Source organism: Anomalospiza imberbis, chromosome 21 (assembly GCF_031753505.1).
Source record: "Anomalospiza imberbis isolate Cuckoo-Finch-1a 21T00152 chromosome 21, ASM3175350v1, whole genome shotgun sequence".
Lineage (NCBI taxonomy): Eukaryota > Metazoa > Chordata > Aves > Passeriformes > Viduidae > Anomalospiza > Anomalospiza imberbis.
In genome coordinates this window covers 5,925,873-5,943,799 of record NC_089701.1, presented here as the reverse complement: position 1 = coordinate 5,943,799, position 17,927 = coordinate 5,925,873, and the positions used below count along the sequence as shown (strand labels likewise).

At 46.8% G+C, this 17,927-nt stretch overlaps 1 protein-coding gene and 1 long non-coding RNA gene across 2 annotated transcripts; one reads left to right on the top strand and one right to left on the bottom strand.

Moving 5' to 3' along the window:
- Positions 1-823: 823 nt before the first annotated feature.
- Positions 824-17,720, bottom strand: URM1 (ubiquitin related modifier 1). The gene is made up of 5 exons (XM_068211398.1): positions 17,634-17,720; positions 14,879-14,949; positions 2,885-2,966; positions 1,796-1,844; positions 824-1,083 (listed from the first exon to the last, which is right to left on the bottom strand). Exons 1-5 carry the CDS (start codon positions 17,666-17,668, stop codon positions 1,015-1,017), a joined length of 306 nt encoding a protein of 101 aa, XP_068067499.1. The 5' UTR covers positions 17,669-17,720; the 3' UTR covers positions 824-1,014.
- On the top strand, positions 1,083-2,519 carry LOC137486250 (uncharacterized). Its single transcript, XR_011005642.1, has 2 exons — positions 1,083-2,140; positions 2,324-2,519. It is a non-coding gene; the product is annotated as an uncharacterized lncRNA (long non-coding RNA).
- Positions 17,721-17,927: the final 207 nt, after the last annotated feature.

The window sequence follows — 17,927 nt, the reverse complement described above, 5'->3', positions numbered from 1 at the left end:
TGGCTGGCAGGGGCCAGTCTGTCTTTCCAAGGAAACTTCTGGAAAGCCAAGAGCACCCGTGCCCTAGCAGAACCACGCACACCCACTTCCACAGTGCTCACAGGACTTCCTCAGGACATGCAGCAAGAAGCCTCTCCCTCCCACTGACACAAAAGGTTAAAAGCCACTGACTTTCTCAGGTCTTGGCACTTTAACTGTGCTTCTCCAGCCCCAGCCCTTCTCCAGACAGACTGCAGCTCCCACCTGCACAGAATGCAGTGCAGCCTGATCAATTCTGTCTATCACGGTGACAGAAAGATCATTTGCTGCCCTGATCACTCTCTGCTGTCTCAGGCCGGGTGAGGGTTTGTTTCCCCTCCAACCAAATAATTATAAATTGACATCGTTCATGGGCCAGTACTTCACCCTGCCTCAGCTCTGGTATGAAAGCAGCATGAGGGATCAGAAATACAAAACCCAAAAGGCCTATTTCTCTCCTGCTTCCCATAAATAAATATCATGACAAAGTGAAAGTCACTTCTGAGAGCTTTGGAGCTGCCATGTTTGCTACCCCACGGAAAAGCTAGTCAAGCCCCCTTTTGTTTCCTTGCACTTTCTCACCCTTCCCATGTACCAACATTAAGCATCGTGTTAAAAGAATCCTGGCTCCCAGCATCAGAACACCTCACTTCATGTTAAGACATGTTATCCTACTCAGGGTTCAGCACCCCTCTTCCTCCTGTCAGAGAAAAACAAAGTCCCACATGCTGAGGTGCTCTCTGCTTGTTAGGGTACCTGGAAGTGCAGTCAGGAGAGGTGAAATGAGGACAAAAGATGGATGCTGTTGTGATGGACAGAAGGCCGCAGGCTGGCGGAGCTTTATTTGGATGTCTAGAATAAGTGAACGCAGTGGGAAGATGCAGAGACTGGACACAGGCAGTTCAAGAGATATTTGGGTGGGTTAAGGCTTTTTTTTTTTTTTTTTTTTTTTTTTCCCAGTGATTTGGATTTACATCCTCTTGTTTTTTCAGGAGTTCACCCGCCGTGCAATGTTGAGATGAAAAGCACATTATCCTGGTCCTGGAGTTTATAATCCAGCTCACCCTGCAGGCCAAGAAAAAAATGAAAAATTGTTTAAATGTCATTTCCAAATACAAGCTGCAAAGAGAAAACAGCTCATAAAAAATGGTGAGTATTAGGGAGAGCAGAAGGGGACAGACTGATGCTTTCATCATAACAGAAGCAAGGGTGAGAGATCAGCCACAGTGCTGATGCTCATCACCCCACGTTGCTTTCTGCACCAGGATTTTGACAGAACAGGTAGTTGCCTGAGGCAGGGAAATGGCGAGGGGCTGTTTGTTGTCTGAGCACAACAGTGGGCTGAGAAGGGAAGACATTTACCAGGTGCCTGTTTGAGCTGAAATCTCCCTGTGGCCTTTACCTGCCAGGCACCACCTGACTTCAGGGAAGGTGGTTCTTTGTGGGGCCTGAAGGTCTCAGGTGCCCCCCATGCTCTCACCTCACACGTTGGGGGACCTACCAGCAGCCAGAGGTGCAAAACCCAGTGCCAGAGACCAGGGAAAAAGGGTGATCTCTCTTCAGACCCGGTCTGGCTGATGAGACTCAGCAGGTTAGAGAGAGGCTCCAGGCTTTTCAACAGCCACAGTATAGGAGATAGATTCCAGCCTGCCCCTACCCCCTCAAATATGAGATGCTTTGCTTGGGGCAAGAATCAGAAATAGCTGCTGTGAGAGCAACCACAGAAGAGAGAGAGCAATATTTTCAACAAAGAAAGTCAAACTGAAGGAGTACAGACCATTAGTTCCCAGTCTGCCTCGTTGATGAGCACCAAAATTCCTGGCCTCCTGCAGAATAGAGAGAAATAATTAGGATACAGGGCTGCTAAAAAGCTCCACAAATAGTTAAGAACAAGGGATGTCATAGCACAGAACAAGGGATGTCATAGCACAGATCACAGGCCGACTGCCTGTAATGCCAAAAAAGGGATCCTAGCATGGAGGTGGAAACAGGTATAGTCTGTGGCCTTTCTAGATCAAATAAAGGGGACGCAGGAGCAATCCCAAAGCTCATTGGAATGAAAAGGCACCGTTCCGAGGATGCTCCAGGATGACTGCATTTCCGTACCATGCAGAAAAGCCAGGTAATTAAAACCCACGCACGACAGGCGAGCGCAGAGAGCTCAGTGGGAAGGCAGGGAAAGCCATTCCAGTGCCCCTAGCAGAGGCACTAAACACCTGGGATCCACTCCAAGCCCCTGATTCTGAGCAAAGGGATTCCCCCTCTTTGATCTTCAGTGTCCTGCAATTGTCTCTCCTGTTACCAGGGGACCTGGCACACGCTTCAGCTCACAAAGATCCGTGAGGAATGTTAAACACCCCCAGCGCCACCCTGCAGTCAGGGATGGCTTGCACAGCTCACTCTGCTCCATTTCTCTTGCCTTCCTTTTTTTTTTTTTTTTTTTTCCTACCCCCCTCCACGAGATTGGCCCCATTTTGATAATAAAAATACATTTCCCAGAAGAAGTATTTGTTGGCATTTCTCAGAATGACTGCTTCAGTCCCAGTGATGTCAGCAGGGAAGGAACAGACAGACCTGCTAAAACTCCTGGAATTGAGGATACAGGTGCTGCTCTGTTCCAAGTGACAATGAAGAGAAAGTATAAATGGCCCTGCTTCATGTTTAATGTTTAAAGACTTGGGGTGAGGGCTGCAAAAGATGCTCTCTGTGGACAGTGCAAGGTGTGGGTGGGATACCTCCCACTATCACTTAAGCAAATCCTGTGTTTTCATGGTCATTGACTTACTCAATAGGAAATCCTCCCCAGAGGAAAAACTGTGGGGATCAAGAGAGAAACACAAGGAGGATTCCTAACAGTTGTACTTACACAGATTCCCCTTGCAAAAATAACTCTGGTCGCTCTTTCAACAGATTCTGTTTGATCCACTTGAGCAGGTTTCTGATATCCCCTGGAAGAAGGAAGGACAGGGTTTACAAACTAGATGATGGCTCCCAGTGATGCCAGAGCAAAGTGATTGCTTATCCATGAAAGAGCAGATGAGGAACATGCAGGATGGATGGGGACAGCTGCAAAGAAACTCACAGACAGTCCTGTCCCTGTGGTTTGGCAGAAGAGGTTTCCCACAGAACACTCATCCCACTAAGAATGAATGCCGTTCCTGCTGACACCAGTCTGGTAGCAGATTCCTGATGTCCAGGTCCCTGACACATCCCATATCCTGTGCATTATCTTGTCACCCAACAAATTATGTCTAATTCTCTTGTGCATTTAATTAGATTTTAAAAAGTCCAAACAAGCAAGCCTAAGAACCTGAATGGAGCAAAGACAGACACTTTTGCACCAAAACCAGCACAAACTCTTGGAGACACTGGGAGCTGTGGGGCCCAATCCTGTCCGTGGCCATGCGTTGAACAGACAGGAGGGCCTTGGCCCATAGTTGCATTTTGGACACTTACAGCATCCCTCAGCATCACACCTGCTGCTGTGGAGTGTTCCCCATGCTGTGCCTGCTCCCTCCTTCTACACTTTATGCTTAGAGCTTCTTTATTAAAGCTCAGCCTTTATCTTTCCATTTCAGTAGGTGACAGGAAGGATTTGTCTTCATGTAAAAGGAGGAGGAGACACTGCTGGCGGGTTTTTATAGTATCAATTTTACTTTGTGAGGCAAAAACAATTTCTTTAGTGATAGTATCAGTTAATTTCCTATTGGAGAGGTGAGAAGAGACGGGGGGGGGGAACAATCCGTTACAGGGTTTAGAGAAGCTGACAAATTGCAAAGTGGAGTTCTCCTGCATTTGCCTCTATATTTCACTGTTCCACAAACCACTTCATCATTCCGAATCCACAATCAGTTATTCTCCCGGGGCTCCTTTAAACAGCCCTTTGAAAGCCCCAAAAGATTTTTGTTTGTTTTCAAGAAGCGAAGAAGCTTTCTGAAGGCACAAATCCACCAGTGAGGGCTGCAGCCCTGCTCCAGGAGGAGCAGGGATGGCAGGATGGGTTTCTTATGTGAGGTAAGCTCACTGCAGTCATGAGGTATCTTTCCATGTGCTTCTCTGAGTTAAATTCACTCTGTGTACCATTCCCCATGTGTTTGCTTCATGACCAGCAATAATATGTCATTTGTAGTGGCTTGACTCAGCCCAGGCCTTACCCCAGGATTTTATGGGATCATGGATGTTACCCAGAGCCAAACTGGGTTTGTTCCAAATAATGTCACCCTCATTGCTTCTGTCACACCCAGGATGAACAGCCCTGGTATAGACAGGTGCACATCAACTAGGCAATGGGGATATGTCCATCTGCAGCAGATGGGGGCCTCTTCTCCCGGGGAGAGGGGGAGGGGGATGCTCTGAGAGTCCCTCTGTTCTCCCTGCTTTCCCAGGGCATTGGGGCCTCCAAACCAGCACTCTGACCCCAAAACCCCGACCTCACCACAGGGCTGCCCAGAGCACAACAGGTATTGCTACCTCCAAGCACTGGATCACTCTGATCTGGGCAAAAGGAGCTGCTTTGTGCCTCAAAATGGCCTGGTGAGCTGGATCACCTGCCTGGGGCCAACCCAGACTGCCTTGTACCGATATGTAGTTAAAAGAACAAAATAGACCATTTTCTGCCTCCTTCCTAGCAACATGCCCAGGGGACAGGGAGCACCACTAAGAAGGTGTGTGTATTTACATACATACATACATACATACATATATATATATATATTTTTGTATACACACACACACACGTGCAGCACAGCCGTCCGTCAGCCATCAGAACAGGAGTTAACAACATTCACCTTCCCCTGAAAAACGCTGCTGCAACATCAAGCCCTCAGGATCTCACACCCAAATGGCTCCCGCTCTCCATCACCAAGAAATGAAAGCTGTAAAGGAAGGAAGATGGAGAGGAGCCTTCAGGAGAGGGAGGGGGCTGTGAAGGGGACACCAGCCCCTCTGCAGCATCGCCTGCGAGCTGTTTCATATTTATGCACTTGCAGCAGGGCACACAACAATGAGCTGTGCCATATACCATTCTCCTTGCATGGAATAAGCAGCCCTTTCCTCTGGGACCTTTCAGGAGAGATCATTTAAACAGAAACACGCTGCACTAGCTGGATAAAAAGCAGCCACCTAGAAGCAGCCTGGACGGAGGGGCGAGAGGACTGATTTATTTGAGGCTGAGCTGGAAGACTCCCTCACCCCATCTCCTTCCATAACAAATGTTATTTTCAGTCCCACCTGAGCCAACATTCATTTAGTCCTACCCAGAAGTCACGTACACACATACTGAAGAATTTAAACAGTAGGGAAAAACCCCAGACATCCCTATGCATGCCTGGAGCTTGCCCACTCCAAAAGGTACAAAAATTAAGACCCTTTCTCCACAGCCAACTTTAAGAGAATACTTTCATCTGCTTTATCAGCATTGAATTTTTCCACCCACCTTCATTTCTCTATGTGCTATACACCAATATTACTAGAACAAATCAATTATAAAGGATGACAGATGACCACAGCCACACCAAAACTATCTCCCACAAGTAAGATATTGAAAAGGAACAAGATTATTTCCATTGCAAGTGGTCTGTGGAGAAGCCATCTTGCAGCTCAGTGCCTCAAACAGCAGTCTGGATCAACAGCTCAGGACTCTGTGTTCTCATGATGGAAATAATAAGAGGTAAATTATAGAATAAAATTAAAATTATAAAATTAAAATTATAAATTATAGGTAAAATATAGGTAATTATACAACTGCTTATCTCTTACAACTGACATATGTAGTGTTCCTAAGACATTTTCTTTCTGATACTATGCTACGGGTCTAACAGGTTTCCTGCTGCCTGGGCCAAGGATTTTCTATGCAAACAGCAGGTTCTCTACACAGGACATATAAAGAAGGAAAAAATCTCAGCCTGCTCAGGCACCACATCTGCTGAGAAGTTAAATCATCATCACAATGCAGCAATTTCACACTTGTGTTGGTTTGAAGCTGGCCCCCATCACAGAACAGAGGCATCTGCTTTGGCAGGAGCACAGCTGTACTACAGGTGCTGTGATTTGGCTGCAAAACCCACCATGCATTTTGGCTCCAGAGCGTGGTTCAGGTGAGAGCTGAGACAATACAGCATTTTGCTCCAACATCACCAACTCGAACCCAGCTCATCCCAGTAATGATGTATTTTTATCAATGCTGCATGGTCTTACTGAAATCTTTTTGGTAGCCTACTCCATTTCGCTCCCAGCAAACAAATATCAGATCAAAAAATGCACTTAATTCTCATTAACTGCTCTCCCCATTGGCAGCATCAGATGAGAAGCGAGACTGAACCAGCCAAGGAAGAGGAAATATTCTCAAACTGCAAAGGAGGGACTGAAGCACATGGTAGGAAATCCCTGTCTTATTTCTACACAGAGACAGCTTCTGCTGCCTGTGCTAGCAGTACATCAACCCTCTCCAAATTCTTAGGAAAAAATAATCTAAAGTTAATTAAAAAAAAGAAAAACTGACAATCGTTTGAGAAAACTGCTTAGTTCAAGTGCACAGATGGGAGCTCAAGCCCACAATATATGCAGAAAAGTGATCACCCAGCGAAACACAGCGCTCAGGAAAACGAGATGTGTGCTTGCAGTGACACAAAGTCATTGCCTCGTCACGCAAGAGGACGGGATGCAGGAACTGCAGTGAGCGCACACAAACCCCAATAGCCTCGGCTCCTGTTCAGCCCAGCTGCACCACAGACACTCCTGGTAGAGGCAGAGAGAACTGCACAGTCTGCTCTGTCCTCCTGCAAATCCTCCAAGGCCTGACCACCTGCATTGCCCCAACTGCTCCTCCATGAACAATCTGCTGAGCTTCCTCTGCAACAGGAATGCATCTAATAGTCCATTTTAGCACTACCCGGGTTCTTTTGCACCCTCAAAAGCAGGGCTGAAATCCATAGATCTTTCCTAGCTCAATAAAACCTCCTGGGCCTGACAGATCCATCAGTGACAACTCAGAAAAGAGGGCACTCGCTGCGTGCAGAGAGAACCCAGGTGCTTCGAATAAGAAACACCAAGCTGGGTGTTGCACTAGAAGGATCTCACAATGAACTGATAAAGGTGCAGAAACATGGAAGGATTTTGTGCAGCCCTGCTACCAGCTGACACGGACACACAGCCCTTGGCTCCCAGGGAGCTGCACAGGTCCCTCGCAGATTCACACACACACGCAAGGACCAGACATCTCTGTGTCCCCTGCCTTAACATCCAATAGAAACTTGCACAAAGCCTCGAAGGGCACCCAGAAGGTGTAATTACACCCATTTTCTTGCCTTGGTTGCAGAACCAGGAGATTATTTCAGGGAAATAGGGGATCCCTATAAAGGCTGAACCATGGAAAATTCCCTTCTGGTCTGCAGTAAATAAGATATATGTGGCACTGGTCACTAAGGGGTCAGTGCTGCAGCAGCACGGCGCTTTCCCGGGCCGCCTTGCGGACACCTCCCTGTGGGGTACCATTTCTTTGACCCAGAATAAGATCATTTATCATACTGACCATGGCTGAGCTCCAATTTGCTGAGGTCACTAACTCTGGACGAGCGCTGCTCCACCCACATTCTCAGCCACCGGCCTGTAACCATGACAAAGCCCCTTCCCTGCCGCTCCTCTGCCATTATTCCCCCTGCCTGCATGGAAATGTATGGAAAAACAATTTGTATGTCCCTTTCCCTGCTTAAGCAGCTTGTTTTTAAAACAGACAAACCAGCTCCCAATACCTGCTGCTCTTCCAGGTGCATGACTGCTCTTTGCTTTTGGATCTGAGCAGACCCTCCGGGAATCTGCTCTCTAAAAGAGCTCAAAACCAGATCTAAGGGATCCTTCCAACTCCTCCAGCATCCCATCTGATATGCAAATCATTCTCAGAAGCAGACCATGGTGTGCCATAAACTGCAGAAGAAGACCTGGAATGGCTGATATAAATGGAGTCATAGGCAAATGGATTTGGTATTAAGCTGAGTGAGCAGCCAGGCAAATTTTGCAGCAAGAGTAAAATCCATTTTCTCTGACAAGTGCACAAGCCAATCCTGCCACACGCTGGAATGGGCAGTGATTTAAGTACTGGGGAAGAAATTAGGGGGTAACTAATTAGGGGGTAACAGGCATAAGAGAATTGCAATTGTTGCTCTCATCTGTTCTTGTCTGCTACAAATGAACACCAAGGTCTTGGCTTCTGTAATTTTTAATTGCGTTTAGACGTCTTTTTCTTGCTTCTCATCTACAAGAGCAATGCTCTTCTTAATTTTCTTGTGTCCACAAAATGGGAAAGGATCACAGAGGTCTTTCACAGCCTTCCTGTCAGCAGCAAGGACTCAAATCTCAGCTATCACCCAGCAATTCTCAGCCCTGAGGTTTTAATCACAATGCTTACAAACTGGAGAGGAGCCGCTTGGGATCTTCCACTCCCCACAGATTGCTGGTAGGGAAATACAAGTTCAAGGGATCTCCAATCCCACTGCTAGCCAGCAGCAAGCCTCCAGATCCATCAGCTCCCATGACAAAAAAAAGCAGCTTCAAGCTGATTCTCAGGGTAAACCTAATCCCTACTCATTTCCAAAGTCAGAGCATCTAATCCCGTAACACCCAACGCTATTGTCACTTCAGGCTCCCCAATAAATGCCAGTGCACCAAACTGTCTCTTTTAATTAGGATCACAGATCACTAGTGTTGGCCCAGGGTCTTGCCTCTCGTTCAAAATTGTCAAAGGAAGGAGCTGAGAGAGCCTCAAAGACTATTGCCCCATCAGCAAAGTACCAGCCTGGGGATCGCAGACATTAAAAAAAGCATCTCCTTAACAGGTCCTGTAATTTTATCCCTCTGCCAGCACAGAATTATTCTCAACAAAAGACTGTCCTGAGCCTTGTCTGCTCTGATTTTAAGAGGCTTGAGCACTGTAGACCTGCTACCAAACCCCAAGGAGACTGTGCCATGGTCTAATAGTTTTTGCAGTCAGGAATCTTCTGCTAATGCACTAAACTCCCATTTCTTCTTTCCTCCCTATCAATCTATACTAGATGATATTGCATCATGCTGGCTATAATCTGTCCTTCTCAATGATAAAGGAGATATCCCACCTCATCACTTTTCCATTCATTTATCCTGTTTAACCTTGAATGTTACTGGTTATTTTTTTTTTTTTAAGCTCTCAGCAAGACAATTCAGAGAATGCATTACTAACCACCAGTGTAAAGCTTTGCCAAAACCCAGCAAACTGAAATTTTCCCTCTCTCCTATTTTCCTGGTTTCTGAGTTTTGGGTGTGTGCACAGCACTGAGGGCTGAAAATGAAAACCTTACTGCTATTAAAGAGACAACACAGAGCTGATGTGCAACCCTGAACCGCGGAGGAAGGTGGCTGCTCCTGCCAGAGTGGAGGGGAATTCCCTGGCAGCCTGGCACTGCTCTGCACACAGCCAGCCTGGCCGAGGGAATTCCCTGGGCTGGGCTTTCCCTGGCACTGCCAGCTGGATCAGAAAATGCCTTGAAGTCAAATCCTTGCCCCCCTCCCAACCTGGCTGGTGGCTGTGTCCCCTCTGGCTGCTGGATGAGTCAGTGTCTCAGCTCAGCTCAGGAAACTGCCATGATTTTATTCCTCTAAATACAGAAATCGCCTCTCACTTTTGGGCTCAGATCTGCTTTGCTGTTATTAGGCTTTCATACAGGGCCAAGCACCATTAAACCGATTCCTGTCCACCCAACCCAGCCACCCCCACAGATACTCCAAGCTCCTCAGTCTTACTTGAAAGGGAAAAAGAAAGGGCCAGTGAGATGATCAGGGTGGAGGAGAGGGGGGGGTAAGATTTACAAGTGAATGGAGGTAAGAATGGAGCAGTTTGTGGGATAAAGGGGCTGCGGAGGGAGCTTTACAGATGTGCAGAGGGACGGCGGCTCATTGTTTAATTAAGCAGAAAGTGGCTCTTTTGAAAAGCAATTTTGCACAGGAGCTCTGAGCTCAGCAAACAACTCCTGCGAGTGAGGGCAGGAGGAGAAAGGAACAGCTGGCCCGGAGCCGTGTGAACCGCATGCTAAGCGGTTTAAAGGGCCCGGATCCTCCTCCCCAGCCCTGCTCCGCTGCCACCCTCTGAACAGCGCTGTCAGCACAGCAAATCCCACCGAGAGAAAAGAGCGAGAGGAGGGGGTGGGACAGAGGGGTTATCCTGCTAGGTGTCCGCACTGCAATACAGCGGCTGGGAAGAAGGGTGTAACAGCCAGGCTTTGTTATCCCAGGGATTTGGTCACACACAAGAGCTGGTCTCCCAGTGCCTGGGAAGCTCTTCCACAATGAGTTGGGATGAGCTGATCCGGTAAAGCGGCTCCACGGCCTCCCAGGAGGGTGATGGGACCGCTCCTGTGAGCACCAGCGTTTATTTCCCTATTCCCTCTAAAGGGAGCCGCAGCCTCGCTGGGACAGGGACCGGGAGCTGAGCCCCACGCCACAACTGCTCCGATGCTGCAAACACTGCTCACCCTGACTGCTGGCAGCAGCTCCAGGGCTGAGCTGGTCCAGCCTGAGCACCCACCCTGCACAACCCACTGAGCCCCCTTCCCTTGCCACCTAATCTATAATTTCCTGCCTAAAAGAGATGCGATGCACGAGGAGGGAATAACCTAAGTCCTTTGAGAGCTGCAAGTACCACACACTGCGGTCAAAAAGATTTGACTGCATGAAGTTCCACAGATCTATGGGGGTTTTTTTACCATTCTTCTAACAAGCCTCTACATTAGCAAATATATTTTTATTCTTTCTTTGGAGCAAGTTTTAAAATGTTAGGAATAATAAACAGAGCAATAAAAGCATGCCAGAATATTAATGACTCAACTACGATGTACCACCCAGCACCAGGCACTTACCAACAGCCAACACCAACTGCTGCTCTGGATTTTACAGGTTCTTTTGGTCCAGCACCCCAGTCAATGCTGAACACATGCCATGCTGTATCTTGTAAGCCACCCTGCCTGTACCATAGGTCTGATCTCTCAGGATCCCCAGGCTCTTTTCCCAGAAGATGAATGCTCCCAAGTCCCCAGCAGTCCTCCATGCTGTGCAGAACAAGGCCCCTGGAAAGCAAAGCTCTCGAGGAGCACACCACGCTCTTCTCCACGGGGATTCAATATAAGCAGTATTTGGCAGATTATTTTAATTTTCCCTCTTAAAAAAAATCTGATTGGCAGTGGGCTTTTTTCCCCTAAAGTTTTGGTAAAGGGAAACCACAAACACAATTATCAAAACACACTGATCAATAATTTAACCTTGTAAACTTGTAAAGTGCCAAAACACAGTGTGAATTTTTGATTAGCCCAGAAGGTCCCAGTGAGCACCAGTGAAACTGCTTCTCCAAAAACACGAGTCCCACCACTGAAGCCACATGAGAAGCTGGAATTCAAAGGCCTGTGACAGCAGCTGAGCAGCCTGCCGCACAAGTGCCAGAGACTTTACACACAACCCCAACCTCCGGGTACAACATCCAGAAGACAGCACAGCAGAGAGGTTTACTAAACACTCTTCATCAGATGATGCAGCTGAGCTAAACCTGAAACGACCTCAAGGGTTAAACAATGCCAGTGACTTCCTACCCTTCCAACAGCATCCATGCAACTCACATGGCCAAGACAAATCCACCACTGTGAGTCCCAGCGAGATGGAGGAAGGAGCTCCAGCATCACTTGCAGAGCTGTCATACAATGATCTATTTGATTACTGAACCACTTGGTTAAATTACTGTGGCTTGTTTCAGGAGGAGGCTGCCAAATACATTTTCAGTTTTTAATCTAGGGTTTCTCTCTTTTATGCTCCATTGTCTCTAATAGCCTCTTAGATGCTTGAAAATAAAGTTGATTTCCCTGCCAATTTAATCCTCTCTCCATGTGACAAATATCGTTATTCCCCCAGCTGCTTTCTCCCACACACACTGTTTTTATGCAGAAGAAGCCAACAGGGCATAATGCCTTTAGATCCTCAAACAGCATTATCAGTGAAATCATCAGGATAGCCAGAAATCTGGGACAAGATTCTTGCTTAACTTGAGGTCTTCTTTCTGCAACAGCTCTACAAGATTACACAGTCCTGCACAAAGTGTAGCTTAGGTAAATCTGCTGCCTATGCACATACATCACACCTTTCTAAGTTCCCACTTTGGCAGCAACTTCAAAATGCAGGCTGAGACAGCTCTACTTTGAAAATAAAGAACTGCTATTTAACTGACATCAGGATACAAAATGCCCCTCGGATAATAAAAATAGGTCCTGCCATGTGGCTGTATCCCTTGTGGCTTGCTCTTGTCCCATTTGCAGCTTCCTTCCTCCTGCCTTTGCCAATCCCTCCAGGAGTCCAACTTCAAGCCTCAGAAAAGGACAGAGAATCAAATCTTGAAAAAGTTAACTGGATCTGGAACCCACCTACTTTCCATCAAGTGCCTGTTACCAGGAAAAAAAGAAATGACCACAGAAAGAGTTTGCTCAAGTAACATTATCATTTAGAGAACACTGACTGCCCCTACCAACTATGGAGCACAGTTTGTTTTATTCATGTAAATATTTGTAGGCATTTCTTCATATAATTTTCCACCTCCCTTCCCTTTTGGTATATATATATATATATAAATGTTTAAACAATTGAAATATAGGTGGGCCCCATAACCCAGAGAGAAGCAACTGTTCTGCAAAAAGGAGGACAAAGACAAAAATAACCTAGAAAAAAGGAAGAGTAGGTAAGAGAGGCCAAAATGGCCAAAAATAAACTTGGCAGCTAATGAAATCACTTAAAATGGGGTTAGAAGTGCAGGTCTTCAAGTAGTGTTCATACATACTACAGGTCTTTCCCTGGAGAATTCAGTGATGGACATTCAGGGTAAGGTAAGCAACAGGATGTGCCCAGTAGAACTGAGCTGTTTTATTTCTCTAATCACTGCAATTCTGGCTGCACGGGGGCAGCAGGGACCTGGCTATGCATATCTTTATTTACAAAGAGATAAAAAAAGTTAAAATTTCTTAGTGTGAACAAGGGAAATACACAGCATTAGGAACAACATAAAATTTCAATAAAATTATTCATATTTTCTGATATTATTCAATTGATTCCTCACCGCTACAACATAATTGTCTTCTGGAAGTATCATGAGGGGTGTTTCCAGTAATCCTTTACTGGATTGAAAATGAAACCTCCCTGACAGCCAAGGCACAAGACAGCAGCAAACCAGGGGAGTGACAAGGGGGTACACTGCCAGCTCTGCCACTCCTGCCACAGCGACAGCAGCGTCTGGAAAACAAGGCAGCGGGAAAAGCTGGGAGCAATAATGTGTTAGCTGAATCTGGAATGAATCACTGGAGATCATGAGTTTGAACCCTGAGGCTGAGACAGACCTTCAGGGAGAGATCTATCCCTTAGGATAAATGCAGATCCTACTAAGGCTGCAGAAGTCTTCCCAGCAGCTTCAAGTGGGAATGGATCAGGCAACGTACAACTGCACCGCTGACAGCCACCAGGCTGGAAGAATCCCTCTTTGGTATCAATATCCTCCCCTCCCCTGGCAGAAATAAACATCTCCTGTAATAACCCGTTTTTCTTCAGCATCCGATCATTTTTTGAACACCACCAAAACAGTGGGCATTACTGGGTACTTTAAATTTGCAGAGCACTGAAGAAAATTATGCTCTAGCCCCCAAGTTTATAAAGCAACTAAATGAGTGTTTTAGCATTTCTTTGCTACCTTTCATTTAAAGATCTTAAGTGTTTCAACAGTGCTGGAATTTAATGCTGAATTCTCTTGTGATACATGGAAGTATCACTAGCAACAGTGGAAAGTTAAGCAACACGACTAAACTCACAAAGCAAATCAGCATCAGGTCATGTTTCTGGGGCCTTAGTCCCTGTCCTTAACCACAAGATAACACAATATGCAGTATTCCTATTATATTTGAATTGCACATACTTATGTCCAAGCATCAAAAGCACTTCTACCAATCTCTAATTACTTCCAGGCACAGCAAAAAGATTTCAGGCCTGGAGGCTTCCAGCACCTAGATATGGTATCAGCCATTTGTGACATATTGGTTGCCAACATTCCCTCATGGCTTTGTGTTATTTTGGTTTATAATCCCACTCCAATAGCAAAAAGCAGTGCGATCTAGCTGGAAAAATTCAGAACATACCTGTGGCAAAATTACACTACAACTGAAGTCCGCACACAAGTAAGTGAGTTAGTGCAGCACTGCTCAGTATTGATATTCCAAATTGCAAACCAGGAATTGTGCCTGTTTATCCCTTGAACACTAAAGTCCTGGATTTTATTGCAGTGAAGGCCATGGGCAGGATGTCCACCATCCTATTTGAGCATTAGGTTTACTGTTTTCAATTGCAGACTTCATATTAAAATTATCACATTTACTCGAAAGGTCAAATGAGTAGATAAACAACATTTATGTTAAATTGTTACACACTCCCCCACATATCTCTACACCACATAAAGACACACACACATATATGTGCCTCTTGGAAACCTCAGAACAGGCAGGAAAAAAACAGGAGAGAGGATGTTTCAAGTACCAAGAAAGACAAACATAGACTTGATGGAAACATCCAGAGGCTGTTGTCTATCCAGCAGGAGGGAGGCAAAAGTCTTAAGGAAGGACTTGATTCACAAGTGCTTAGAAGACAGGAAAGACCTCAGACTTTGAGAACTAACCCCTGTTTGCCAAGCTGCCTGATCCATGGCATGCGTGAAAGAGCTTTTAAAATACTTTGATCCTTGCTGGCAACTCTAAGTGCGGTACAAACCAGCTTTGTTTCATTTGTTGTTACTCTCTGAAGTTATCCAACAGGTTCTGATACTCACAAGGCTCTGGTTGACAGGGCAAAGTCACCTGATGCTTTTTGACACCATCGAATAAGAGTTCTGCACCACCTCTGAAATAAAAACAATGAACCACTGAGATTTTGCTTTATTGTCAAAAGAAGGCAGTACAAAAGAGGCGATTTACATAGATGCCACAACAGAGAAAACAAATGACACAGACTATATTTAGCACAGGATTCCCTTTGTCTTTTTTTTCCTGTTGCAAACCAGAAGTCCACAGGGGAAGCTGCCAGCCCCCATTGCCAACACAGAGAGGAGGCTCTGCTGTGGGCCAGAACCCCACGGTGCCAGGCATCATCCAGTGGAATGGGAGGATGGTTCCCATCTCCAGGAGCTCCCAAACCGCTGTGCAGCGCTGCTTCCCTCTCCAGCCACCAGCACTGCTTCCACCCAAACAACACTACAGCCACCACTCTCCGTCCAACACTGCTCATCCCTAACACCTGCTGGCCAGAAATCTCAAAAATTGAGCATCCTTCTGGAATAAATACTCCCCCAGTTTCCAAGTGTGAACACACAGAAAGGGGAAATGACTCGCACGAAGTTACAGAGCAAGTCAGAGCCAGCAGCCTGAGAGTCCTGGCAGCTCTTTCTTGATCTACTCACTACAAAGTGTCCCAGAGAGGGAGACTTGACTGGGAGAAGCAAGTGATGAGGCTGACAAAGTAAAACAGAAATAGATAAATACACAATCTTCCTCCACTGAACAACCTGATGTTCATCCCTCTTCTGACACTTTGAATACATCAGGGAATGCTCTCAGATAACAACTGGTGGCTTCTGCAAGCACAGGAGATCAGGTGTGAGCAGGATATGCAGAGGCTGGCAGGTAAAGGAGCTGGTCCTCACACTGGAAAAGAATGGGATTTGAATTGGGTCCAGGCACCTAACCTTAGGCTCTTCAAAAGAGTAACTGATTTCTGTAACTACAGCTTCAAAGCCTCAGCAAGCTCCTCGCCTCTACTCCTGTTCTGGAAAAAGTACAGTTGTGAAAATCTTGAACTTTATCAACATCAATCATTTTCCATGATGTTGTGGGGCCACAGGCCAAACTCAGATTATAAAACTTTTACCATGTGAGTAGGGACATGGATAATAGACACAAAAGCTACTTTAAGTTACAGGACACAGCAGCAGAGAGTGTGAGCTTTTGACTCTAGACTGAACTCTACACTGGCCTAAGTTTTAACAACTAGAGAACTCTTAAAAAACTCAGTTCAATTAACATATTAAACAGAGGTAGAAAAATGACCAACCCCTTTTTAAAGGGCATGAAATTGTGGCAAAATGTTCTTCCAACTTAAATGCCAATTACTTTGGAAAAATTTTCCTGTGAAGTTACTTTCTGGGAACTTACTGGTGCCTCTCCTCCCTTGGAAACCAATACAATAAAGAGAAATAATTAAAACAAGCAATCCCCACCTAAGTATCAACAAAAAGACTTCCAGATGTTATTAAGTTCCTTTAAATTCAATATCTAAAAATGCCACAGTAGGTTTTCTTGGCTCTGCAATGGCAGAGCACAACAGAACCCTTGTTATGCCTTCAGCAGCATTACTTATATGCAGCAGCTCTCCTAAAGAGCACTCTGTTGGTGTTCTTCCACCAGCTCACAACAAATAGTTATCTCAAAATTGAAGCAGTGATTATGAACATGAGCTGAGATTCATGCGAGGGAACAAGTCATAACAATTATATGAAAAACATTTTTTCATGTAATGAAAACAAGGTCACGCTTTGTTACAGCAGGAAATGTAGATTGCAAGATAAGGTCCTTCTGTAAGGCGAGAGCTGTGGGGAACTCAGCTGTGGTTCCTACATAGAGAGCTCATTTATGCATTTCCAAGGGAAGCAAAAATGCATCTCACTCTTCTGGGAAAATTAGGAGAGTTGCTGCAGCTGGAAGCGGGAAAGATAGAGGAAAGGATTCTTAAGGAGAAGGGTATTTAAAGGGTTATGGCATTTCTGTGTTCGTGAAAGGGTGGGAAAAAGCGAATAAATAGCAGCCTTTTAGCTTCTGCTAAAAGGAGGCTTTAACGAAATAACACAAGTATTTCCACAAATATGCACAGCTTCCACTGCAAATGCTTTAAGATCCCAGGGCCAGAGCATGAGCAGTGCTGATACTACAGCAGCAAAGGCCTGGAAACTGAAATGCTACAGAGTGAGAACCTGGCAGCTGCACAGACTTGACAGGGCTCAAACACAAAGCACAGAGAGGGCACGTGTCCACACACAAACACACACATAGACAGTGCTCAGGGAAAAAAAAAAAGCCGAGAAACGACAGGGAGGTTTTCATAAACAATTTTAATAATTAAAAAAAAAAAAAAAACCCCAAACAAACCTAAACAACTCAAAAAGGTTGAAAGAGGTGAAAGAAAAAGAAAGGCATGGCACAGGACGTTCACAGAGAGACGAGAGCGAGGCGCTGGGACAGACGGGCAGGCGGCCCGGCCCCACGCCGCGGACAGCCTCCGGCAGGGTCCGGGCCCTCCCGCCGGTATCTGGCTCCCTGGTTCCCCGGCGGCGGCCGCTCCCGCTACCCCGGCCCGCAGCCCCCTGCCAGCGGCTGCGCCCGGGCCCAGACGCGCCCGTAGCGGCCGCCCAGGCCGCAGGCAGCAACCGCCCCATCGCACTGCCGCGGCCGTCTCACCGAGGGGCCGGCCCGTCGCGGCCCATCCCGGCCCTGCCCTGCCCTCCGCCCGGCCCCGCCGCCGCCGCCCGCGCTCACCCGAACTCCACCTGCAGCGACACGGGCGCCGCCATCTTGGCGGCGGCGGGCGGGAGGGGCGGCCGCGCCGGAAGTGCGGCGGGAGACTTCCGGTGCCGCCGTGCCGCGCCGGCGGCGGCGCGGGGGTGTGCCCGCGGCCCGGAGCGCTCCCGCTCCTCTTCCTCTTCCTCCCCCGGAGGAGCTCCCGCAGCGCGGCCCGTGCCGCCGCTGGTGTCATTTTAAAGCACCTGGGCGCTGGTGCCGGGCGGTGTTATCATAAAACACCGATTTGTGCACCAGGTTCCGGCCTCGCCG